Source organism: Rhipicephalus sanguineus, chromosome 4 (assembly GCF_013339695.2).
Source record: "Rhipicephalus sanguineus isolate Rsan-2018 chromosome 4, BIME_Rsan_1.4, whole genome shotgun sequence".
Taxonomy (NCBI): domain Eukaryota; kingdom Metazoa; phylum Arthropoda; class Arachnida; order Ixodida; family Ixodidae; genus Rhipicephalus; species Rhipicephalus sanguineus.
In genome coordinates, this window is record NC_051179.1 from 13830771 (window position 1) to 13842741 (window position 11971).

An 11971-nucleotide genomic window follows, 5' to 3' on the forward strand; every position below is an offset into this window, starting at 1 on the left:
AGGCCCGTTTGAAAGAAGACAGGAATTTGCAACGGCGTACGTCGATGTCGGTTGAGGACATCGTAATTTTGTTGCGGTTTTGCCTGAAACAAACGTACTTTAGTTTCAACAACACAGTTTACCACCAAATTGAAGGTTGCCCTATGGGAAGTCCAGTCTCCGTCACCATGGCCAACTTAGTAATGGAGCACGTCGAAACACGGGCGCTGGAGGTTCTACCTTTTCAGTTGAAACTATACCGTAGGTACGTTGATGACACTTTCGTCATCCTGAAGAGGGCAAATCTGGTTGCTTTCCATGAGGCACTGAACGGCGTACATCCTGCCATTAAGTTTACCTATGAAGTAGAGAAGGATAATGCCTTGCCATTTTTGGATATACTTGTCCGCAGGGCTTGTAATGGCGGGGTGGAAACAACAGTTTACCGGAAACAATGCGACACCGGAGGCTTTTTGTCCTTCCACTCACATCACCCGGCCGAGCACAAACGGTCCGTCGTGAGGACGTTCTTGTCCCGTTGCGATACTGTGTGTTCTGATCAGCACTTGCGGCGACATGAGATGGAAAATGTGGTCGGTGCGTTGGAGCAAAGGCATTACCCGAGGACCTTTATCAACGACACCATGAGACGTATGCGAGGGGGAACAAGAAGTGCGGCACGAGAGAACACAACATCCATTGTTTCCATTCCTTACGTCCAGGGCGTGTCAGACTCTGTTCGGAGAGCACTTCGTCCGCTGGGCATTAAAACCGTTTTCAGACCTCATTGTACCTTGGGAAACGTGTTCACTAAGCCTAAAGACCGCACCCCTGCGAACGATCAAAGCGGGGTCGTCTACAAGGTACCGTGCGGGGACTGCGACGCTACATACATCGGCGAAACAGGCAGGAAGCGGTCAACGAGGTTCAAAGAGCACAAAGGGGACGTCGCCAAAGCCACCCATGCCACGCATTCCAAGAGCGAACTCGTCGAACACTGCTGGACGACGGGGCATGCCTTCGACTTCAGTAATGCGACGACGCTGGCTCGGGAACAAAGGTGGGGCAAGAGAAAGCTTCTCGAGTCGTGGTTCATCCGCCGTGACAGGTCGGCGTGCAACAGCAACCGTGGCCCCCTACCGGATGTGTACAGAGACATACGAGACTAGAAATAGACTGGGTTACCTTCGCTCATTCGGTGCCAGTTCATACTGAAGATGCCACCCGCATAGGTGGCGAAACGTCTGTGTAGTTTTTGTTATATTTTGTTATGTTAAGTCGGAGTATCTGTTTTAATCATGAACTCTCCCGGCTTTTGGAACATTTTTGCATTCATAAGAGTTCTGTACGGAAGTATTCTTCTTGGCACAGTGAGGGAGTACATCAACCAGTCTACAAAGATTGTACGGCTAGAATGTCATCTGCGTTTCAACTACGAGTGCCTGAACAACAACGTGGTACCCAGAAGCCTGTACTGCAAGACCCTCGTGGACACTCCGTACGGCCGCAAGCTTGCACGGGACTTCAGCCGCAACTGCCTGAAAGCCAGAATCCAGGACAACAAGCAACAAATACACCAAGTAAGACGTCGCGTGTATGCGGCGGAAACCTGTCTCCGATCAAAGCTCCGTCCCAATGATTTCCATGACATTATCAGGGCGCGCAAGCAAGCTGAGGATTTAGAAAGGAACAAATGCATCGAGGTCCATCGCCACAAACTTGCTCGATTATTACATCATCGTCAGCCGGAACGTGACGGTTTCAGAGCGGTACACAACCTTTCTTCGAGGCAACTGTCAGACAACCACATCAGTCTGCTGTCGAAAGGCCTGAGCTTCGCGATAGCCCCACAAAGAGTGCCGAAACGGGACATTATCGCGGAGGTTGAGGAAAAGTTGCGGCACATTCAGGACACAACGGGGGTGAACTTGGCTCGTAGCCGAATCGTCAGTGTCCTGGCAGGTGCCAAAAGCCCTCGCACGAACCTTACCGCTGAGGAACGCGATGCGCTCAAGGATCTCAAGTCAGACAATTCTATTGTCATCCTTTCGGCTGATAAAGGAAAAGGCACGGTTTTGCTAGACCGAAGGGACTATGAGGAGAAAATGTGCAACATCTTGAGCGATTCCTCGCATTTTATGAAGCTAACCCGTGACCCGACAGCAAAATCGGAACGACAACTGGTGGAACAGTTACGGGTACTGCGCAACAAGGGAATCATTGATCAAGCGTTGTACCGCCGACTGTTTTCTTCGGATGGGGCCACGCCAACAATTTATGGGCTGCCCAAGGTTCACAAGGAGGGCTGTCCTCTTCGCCCTATCGTGTCCTTCGTTGGGTCACCAACTTACAACTTGTCAAAGTTTCTGGTTGGGTTGCTGAGACCGTTAACCGAGAACAATGGCCGCTCAGTCAAAAACTCTCGGGAATTTGCGACTGTCGTGCGTACACAGCAGCTTGATGATGATGATGTGATGGTGTCGTTTGATGTTGTTTCTTTATTCACAAATGTTCCTGTTGGCCTGGCAATTGAGGTTGCGGAGGCCCGTTTGAAAGAAGACAGGAATTTGCAACGGCGTACGTCGATGTCGGTTGAGGACATCGTAATTTTGTTGCGGTTTTGCCTGAAACAAACGTACTTTAGTTTCAACAACACAGTTTACCACCAAATTGAAGGTTGCCCTATGGGAAGTCCAGTCTCCGTCACCATGGCCAACTTAGTAATGGAGCACGTCGAAACACGGGCGCTGGAGGTTCTACCTTTTCAGTTGAAACTATACCGTAGGTACGTTGATGACACTTTCGTCATCCTGAAGAGGGCAAATCTGGTTGCTTTCCATGAGGCACTGAACGGCGTACATCCTGCCATTAAGTTTACCTATGAAGTAGAGAAGGATAATGCCTTGCCATTTTTGGATATACTTGTCCGCAGGGCTTGTAATGGCGGGGTGGAAACAACAGTTTACCGGAAACAATGCGACACCGGAGGCTTTTTGTCCTTCCACTCACATCACCCGGCCGAGCACAAACGGTCCGTCGTGAGGACGTTCTTGTCCCGTTGCGATACTGTGTGTTCTGATCAGCACTTGCGGCGACATGAGATGGAAAATGTGGTCGGTGCGTTGGAGCAAAGGCATTACCCGAGGACCTTTATCAACGACACCATGAGACGTATGCGAGGGGGAACAAGAAGTGCGGCACGAGAGAACACAACATCCATTGTTTCCATTCCTTACGTCCAGGGCGTGTCAGACTCTGTTCGGAGAGCACTTCGTCCGCTGGGCATTAAAACCGTTTTCAGACCTCATTGTACCTTGGGAAACGTGTTCACTAAGCCTAAAGACCGCACCCCTGCGAACGATCAAAGCGGGGTCGTCTACAAGGTACCGTGCGGGGACTGCGACGCTACATACATCGGCGAAACAGGCAGGAAGCGGTCAACGAGGTTCAAAGAGCACAAAGGGGACGTCGCCAAAGCCACCCATGCCACGCATTCCAAGAGCGAACTCGTCGAACACTGCTGGACGACGGGGCATGCCTTCGACTTCAGTAATGCGACGACGCTGGCTCGGGAACAAAGGTGGGGCAAGAGAAAGCTTCTCGAGTCGTGGTTCATCCGCCGTGACAGGTCGGCGTGCAACAGCAACCGTGGCCCCCTACCGGATGTGTACAGAGACATACGAGACTAGAAATAGACTGGGTTACCTTCGCTCATTCGGTGCCAGTTCATACTGAAGATGCCACCCGCATAGGTGGCGAAACGTCTGTGTAGTTTTTGTTATATTTTGTTATGTTAAGTCGGAGTATCTGTTTTAATCATAAACAAAAAAAAAGATGAATTTCCTCTACTATCTATACTCTCCTTTTCCCCATACCTTAATGTACGATATCAAAACAGGAATCTTGCGCCGTTACTGGTGCTTACTGACGTGCGTCGTTATGGACTGCGTAATTCAAGGGAGGTCGCCCAGTAAGGTTGCGTATAATTGCAGCAGGTTCAAAAAAGAAAATTGCTGCCGTGCGTGACCTTATACCGCGTTTTCTCGCTATAAATTTCGCTTGTCCATCCTCACGTAAGGAAGCGCGGAGCAGCGAGAACCAGCACAAAACGACCAAGACTGCAATCCAATGACTTGCAGTTGCCTGATTATATGAAAATACTGGAACAGAGCCCTTAGCAAAATGACACGCTTTGGGTGCAGTCCACGTGAGAAAGAAAACCACGTTTCTGTGGATGCATTCAAGAGCCCACTTCGATACCGTTTTGTACGATTTCCCGCGGTGATATATATATATATATATATATATATATATATATTATATATATATATATATATATATATATATATATATGTGTGTGTGTGTGTGTGTGTGTGTGTGTGGTGTGTGTGTGTGTGTGTGTGTGTGTGTGTGTGTGTGTGTGTGTGTGTGTGTGCACGCCCGTAACATCGCCAAATTTACACGCCCCAGATCGCAGAGTTTGGTCGCCCTTGTGGCCTAATGGAAAGCGCTCCCCGTGGTTGGTCGACGCCCAAAGGCGGAACGGGCGTGAGAAGGTCCAGAGAAGAGCCGCACACTGCAGCTCTCGCCTCGTCGTCGACAATCGACAAAACACCGGAGAGCTAGCATGGCGACGACGATGGTCGGCCGGCTTTTCTTTCGACACGAACGCTTCTTCTTCCTCGACTCCCTCGAGGCGGCAAGAGGGCGGCTGACCTGCTTGCAGTCACTTGTCTCCCTCCCGCCACGAGGACTCTCCACTTGCAGCTGCGCACCACGCAGTGAATGACGCCAGCATCCCTCGAGGGTCGCGACCCGAGGGCGCCGATAGGCTGCTTGCCAAAGGCCCGAAAACCAACAAACAGGCCTAGCGGCCGAGCGTTTAATATACGCACGACACGGACAAAACAACAACAAACAGCCGCTTCTCGCGGAACGTTACGTGCTTCGAGAGTGCGGAGAACGCCAAGATTCGCGGTCGTTCCTTGCGATCGCTGCTGGCGAGATGCGATAAGGCGCACGTATAACTTAACGAGGAAACGTCGCTGGTGAGGTATAGTGAACGTTTAATCAGCGTGTTGGTATGTGGTAACCTGCTCGGGTGTTCGCCAGATGCTCGGCAACGCATTTCCGCTTCGTCGCGCAAGTAACTCCACGAGAAGTGAATAGGCGTGGACACGATGAACATTTGATGCGGAATCCGTGCGCCTAACCACTGATCCGCGTCAACCGCGGCCAGTATAGCTAAAAAGCGATTGGTCGTTTAAACCTGTGGAGGAAAAAAAAAATACTGAGGAGGGAGCATTATGTGACTTAGCCAGCCTTGGCAAGAGAACGCTCCGAGAAGCCAGCAGCGTCGGCCCAACACGTGAATTTTTTTTGCGTCAGGATCACGCAAGAAATGAGATTTGTCGAGACTTCTGGGTTTGGTGCCCGGTATAGTTCTTTATCGAAGCGCGCTAGTTCGGTGTAGTTCAGCCAGCTTCCGAAAACGAAACTAAACCGGGGGTACTAAAACCTATCGAGCGCTCTTACGTTCTGACCACGTGCTGGGCCGACACTGTAGGCTTCAATCGCGTTGCGCAATTCTCCCTCCGAAATGTCTTCCTTCCTCCATGTTTAAACTGCTATAGCGCCCCGTTGGCGTTATCGCGATCGCGAGACAGAAGGCAGTACGCCGGCGTTTTCAAGATGGCGTCGCGCGAAAACCGAAACTGAAAGGGTCGGAACACGCACTGCACTCAAGGGGGATGCAGCATGTGAAAAACGTGCAGGGCACCGCATTCGCACGACAGGGCGAGGCATATACACGCAACTGCCAGGCCTTTCTTCTTCTTCCTGCTGTGCTTTCGAAGGAGCGCCGACCTGCTTCCCGCCGAAGGTCCCCAGTGCCAGGCTCTTTTTCTGTCCTCTCTCAGGATGCACACTTTCCTCACGGCACGCCTGACACGCGACCCGACGTGCTGCACTCGACGGAGCCGCTGTGGGACGGTTACGCGCACGAGACACGGGATGCGGTCGACAGCTCGGTCTTGTGCAGCTTGCGCAGATGGCCGGTAACTAGACAATGCTAACTTCATCACGCTCGCTACACATAGACTACTTTACGGATGGGTTTCGGTGCCGCCATATTGGGCTTTTAACCTTGCCGTTTTTTATCTTTAACAGCTATGCGAGCCGGCGGTGTTATTATGTGAACTCAAACTGCGCTTGGGACGAGACACCAGAGTAGAAGTATAGACATGATGAACGCCACTTCCACTCTGGTGTCTCGTCCCAAGCGCAGTTGAAGTTCACATAATAATGTCTTACCAACTAGCCCCTCCCCCCCCCCCCCCTCCCGCCCCTCGAACACACGCTCCTTGCGTACTACGGATACGCATGAAAACGGTTGGGTTGATGCATTCGACGTTTCGTGACTTAATCAATTCACGTCGCGATATGCAAAAGTAAGAAAACATTCCTTTAACAGCCCAAGATGGCGGCGCCCGTACATCTTACGTAAAATCTTCCATAGTATGGTAAATTTGCATCGGAGTATCCAACTGTGAATTTAGAGCGCATGCTTCCTGCTATCCGAGCTCACTTACATATATGCACGGTTAAATCACTGTCGGTGGCGAAAATTGCCGTAAAAAAGTCATGACGCTCATGTAAATACAAAGAGCGAGTAGTAGCTGGCGCGTACTATAACACGTATACATGCGAGGTTGAGAAACATATTTAAAGACGTTTCAATAAGGTGCGCTTGTTTAGATGCCGCTTCTTTCCTTTCTCGCCCCTCACACATAGTAGGCATCGCTGCTTTAATCCGTGCGCAAATCGAAATGACGGAACTACTTTTGACTACCTTTCTAAGTTTACAAAAAAAAAGAAAAAGATAAGGGCCTCCAAGTTCTTAGACCCGAGACTCAAACCATCAAGATTGAAACCTGCATCGAACGTGTGCGCCTTCATCTTTCCATGTGCAATATTTCGTAGCCAGAGCGCGTTCTTATGCATTTATAGAAACATGTGAAGTTACAAACTCGGCAAGAGAACTGGTATACCTGGTGGTCTTCTCTTCCATTCGAGCTTTCAGAACAACCCAGGAGCATGTATTGTGGAAGTGATCTTTTGCATACAAAGGACAACGCCAGGGGCTTAAGATCGCCGCTGCTTTCACCCGACAACGCGTGTTTACGAATACCCGCTGTGCATCCAGGGCGTGCGCGATGATGCATATTCTCTTTCTTCTCTGCCCACATGCGAGGGCGCGTGCGCTCAGCGACCGTGTATATGAGCAGCGCGGCGGCGTCACAACTTTGCGGACTTTGGCGGGAACAATGCCCTGACGCTCTCCTTTTACTGTGTGCACGCACTGCAGCGAGAGTTGCAGAAACCGCCGTTGCGCGCCGGTTCCTCGCTAAACAACACGTTTCTCAACGCCAATTTTTTCTTGCCTCCCCCCCCCCCCCCCCCCATTCCTCCATCCCCTTATTCATCTTGTCTATTTATTTATTCTATTTCTATTTATTTATTTTTTTGCGATGCTTCACAAATAAGCTACTGAAGGCTGAGGTCCCGCCGAGTGAAAAGTAACGGCCAACAGTACCACTACCGTAACGGTCAAAATCTAAGGTTTGAGTCACGGACGCGTATGTTTACACTATAATGGCTCACATCAACTGTCAGAACTATACATGTTCTCAGGCTCGGAGATTCCGTTTCGAAGCTGCACCACGCTGTTGCCTCATCGCTACAAAAACATACTGTCATTACAAATTGTGCTTTGTTTGAACGATCGCGAATTTCTGCTATTGGATATGCACACACGTTCAAGAACTTGCAATGTAAAATAATATAACAAGGATGCGTCATCACGCTATCTAAAGACGTATCCCTCGGCGTGAATCTGCCGTGTTGCTCTGTCCACCCGATTGTCCACTGTGTTCACTGACTGCCGACCTCTAGCAGTTTGCTCGGTGAGCTGAGAGCGACGCGCGCGCATGAGTCGCGCGGCGAATGTGCGTTTCGCCGTGCGCGGGCAGCTGTCGCTGTGCACACACAGTGCGTGCACGAACCAGACCGATCTCGAATACCGGCGAGAGAGGAGGATGGGAGAGAGCTCACCGGAACTTGTCCAGGTCGCCGCTGGTGAGCGTGAGCTGGCTCACGCTGACGGGCATCGCGGCGACGCCGAAAGAGCCACGCCGCTCGGCGGTGCGTTGCGCTGTGTTTGCAACGGGCTCGGGACACGCGGCCCGTCTTTTAAAGCGTCCCTCGCCCACCGCGAAGACCGCCACCCTCACCCGCCGGCGTTGGTGGCTCCGCGGGGCGGCCGCGCGGCGACCCGCAAGGCACCGCCGTGCAGTGCAGTACCGCTAATGGGCGAAAGCCCACTGGCTGCTGCAGCTGACCAGCAGGCGCGCGTTTGAGAGCCCATGTAGAGGCTCGCGTAGTTCACTTTTATGACGGCCACAGGGTAGCAGAGAAACTGTCGACGCCGATAAGGCTCGGAAGCTATGTAATGTGGGTTAGTGTTCAATCAAGTACGCTGTTGTCACGTGAGATTGTATATCTTTCTGACTACTGCATTTCTTTTCCTGACAGATCAACAAGACCATATACTTGAGCACTTAATCCACTTAATGTGTTAAATTGATACCGATTATTAACTCTCTCTCTCTCTCCCTCACTTTTCTTTTCCCTCTTCCTCGACCAAGTGGCCAAGTTATCTGGGGCCCTCCATTACGGCGTCTCTCGTTGCCTGAGTCGCTTTGGGACATTAAACCCCGTAAAATAACCAACCTATCTATCTATCTATCTATCTATCTATCTATCTATCTATCTATCTATCTATCTATCTATCTATCTATCTATCTATCTATCTATCTATCTATCTATCTATCTATCTATCTATCTATCTATCTATCTATCTATCTATCTATCTATCTATCTATCTATCTATCTCCACCCACACCTGCACATGTATGACCTGCGTACGCATAGTCAGTATAGTTAATTCGAAGTCAGTGGCCCGTCGGCGCTTCTCTGTCTATACTTATCTACCATGCCTTATATGGTTACCAATCACACTCCCGCGTGCACAGTACAGCTGTGCACCTTGAATCCTGCGAGGATGGCAGTTTTCAATACTTCTTAAGGAAGCTTTGATCGTTCGATAATAATAATTGTTGGGGTTTAACGTCCCAAAACCGCGATATGATTATGAGGGACGCCGTAGTGGAGAGCTCCGGAAATTTTGACCATCTGGGGTTCTTTAACGTGCACTTAAATCGAAGTACACGAGCCTCAATTCGGGTAGCGTCTTTACAACGACGAGTTAGATTTCGAGCACTTGTTGTTTTATTGATTTAGTCACTTCATGTGAATCACATGAAGAAGCAGACGTTAGTTGCAGGGCAAATCGCAGTGTATTCGCAGCTATTAAAATGATTGCATAATTAACTTTTTGTAACTGCTATTGCGTTTGGCATATGAATATGCGAAGGAGAAGGAAATGCTGAATAGCCTGGCGAAAGAGAAAAAGGCCGCGGCTAGCTTTGCATGGCGTCGATGTTGCAAGCCTAAGGACACATCGGAGCTGTATTTTCTGTTATTCGATGGTTTCGCTAAGGTTTTCCTAGAGTTACTGTATATGCTACCTTTAGGTAGCAGAGTTGCGCATAGGTCCGGCTAGCAACCACAGCTATGCGGTGAAGTAGCACTCCGTTTGTGCAGGTGACATGCCTATCGTGTGGGCAATTAACATGTCCGGCGTGTCGAAGACCGGTGATAAACATTGATTATCGATGACTAGTGTTAATTCAGCTCGCTACAGCGGCGGCGTCCAAAAATACAAAAATTGGCCCGAGCGTCAGCTTCTCCGCAATGCATGGTTGCTAGCGGCGTTTGGAAGACAGATGCGCAACTCTGCTACCTAAAGGTAGCATATACAGTAACTCTAGGTTTTCCTATAGTTTCATAACTGTCAACCACCCTCCGGAGTCCGCACAAGCGCATTTATACCTAGGCCAATTAATGAGAGAGGAACCAACTCGTGAAAATGAAATTGGATAGGCTGGAGCGCCTGCGGCAGGCATTCCCAAAGCATAGCAGACAGGTTTCCGCTGTCCTTAAAGAGAAAAGTGTACGACCATTGTGTACCGCCAGTGTACGGGGTAGACACTTGGAGGATCACAAGGAAACTCGAGAAGGAACCACGCAACGTGCCATGGAGCGAAGACTGACAGGCGTCACATTGAGAGTCAACATGGCAGCCGACAGTAAGAAGAAAAAGTGGGCCGGAGCAGGTGACGTAATGCGAAGGACAGATAACCGATGGTCAACGAAGGGATGGAAAGCAAGAGATGGGAGAGTGAGGCTACGAAATCATGAAGTTCGCAGGCATATAATGGAACCAGCTGGCACAAAATCGGGTAGATCGGAGAACATTGGGAGAGGCATTCGTCCTGCAGTATAGTATTAAGATAGGTTGAAAATGATTATTCCCTTTAGGGCAGAAGTAATAAGCGCGAAATTGAAGCCGAGGAGCAAGTTACGTCTTCGCGGCAAATATTTAAACTTGAAAAGCATTTCGAGGTATGAAATATATAATCGACTGAGAAGAAGAACGCTTTCGCCTTCGAGTCGTCTCACTGTAAGCAAAAAAGAGCCGAGATGGGCGTAAATGGACTTGTCTTCTAGCGCACGCCCCGATGAGGGTTTTATATACTCCGTCCAGGGGAGTAAAAAATTTAGCCCCCTTAAGGCCGGAGGTTTTGGATGGACTGAGGGGAGTATTTGTTTACATCCATAGGGGAGCTTTTCCAGGTAAGTATGGGAGTAAATTTTTAGAACCATCGAAAAAAGAATGCTTTTCGCTGTCGCACCATGCGCCTGAGAATCTTTAATTAAATTAGCATCGAAACACGCAAACTCGATCACACGTACACAAACATGCACACTAGGGATGGTAAAATCGATGAACGATTAATCGATTAATCGATTAAAGGTCCACAATTAATCGATTAATCATAATCGATTTGTGCCTTTCGATTAATCGAATTAATCGATTAAAACTATTCGATTAATCGATTACGGCATGCCTCACTCCTGCCCCCAACCGGCGCCCCTTGGCCGGAGCGCATGACTGCGAGGCGCGCTATCCTGAGACGCAGACCCTGAACGCTATCCTTAGACGCAGGAAGTTGCAAAGCCGAATACAACTACTTTTTCTGGTTCTATTTGGGATGCCGTCGATCGCGCACTTCTACGCAATTGCGTTGCACTGGAGTACGATCCGATGAACCAAATGCCTTCTCAGTTCAAGACATACTATAGTAATCCTGTAGTCGATCGCCGCACCAATCCGAATTCACATGAGAGTTGGCACAGCATGCGAACTGGCCTAGATCATGTGTTTGACGTTGCAATGGAGTATTTGCCAATTCCTGCAACGTCAGTAGCATCCAAGCGCCTTTGTTCTCATGCTGGATGTGTGGCGACCCATAGCAGGTGTCCGTTGTCGCCCGAGCATCTCGGGCAACTGACATTTCTCCGCTCAGTAGAAAAAAGCATGTGGTTCGAAGCAGCAACCCCATGAAACAAAAGGGGACTGTTGAGAAAGTAAGCAGCACGTGGATTCGCCAACTTTCAAAGGAGAAGTTTATTATTTTCTGTAAATTTCATACGTGCCAGCGCATCGTCTTGTAGCTTATTTTGTTCGTGTTTGTTTTTTGCCGCGCTGTTTCATCGTGTTGCCGCATAAACGCATGTCTGCTTACATTTGATAAACGAGTAGTTTTCGTCACCTGTATAGTGTCAATCGAAACTTTCTTTGTATTTTATTCAACTCTCAGATTTTACTCGTTTCTTGTGTAAGTGCGGCATTGTAATATGCGCTACTTATTTCCTCACTGGTTCTTAGTGCCGTTCTGTTTTACTCTTTAGCAAATAAAATATTGTTTACCAATGAAAGAGAGAGAGAAAATATATTATAAGGCAGAGA

General features: G+C 49.2%; 1 protein-coding gene across 5 annotated transcripts in view; it reads right to left on the bottom strand.

Moving 5' to 3' along the window:
* Positions 1-8221, bottom strand: part of LOC119389434 (neprilysin-2) — an 88931-nt gene extending 80710 nt beyond the window's left edge. Inside the window, exon 1 of one of the 5 annotated variants that reach the window (XM_037656681.2) lies at positions 8092-8221. In XM_037656681.2, coding sequence (XP_037512609.1) covers positions 8092-8147 — 56 coding nt within the window. In that variant the 5' untranslated portion in view covers positions 8148-8221. Of the gene's footprint in view, positions 1-7028; positions 7166-8091 lie in introns of those variants that run through there. The other 4 variants (XM_037656685.2, XM_037656683.2, XM_049414426.1 and 1 more) reach the window with 4 other exon arrangements.
* Between the last annotated feature and the right edge of the window lie 3750 nt (positions 8222-11971).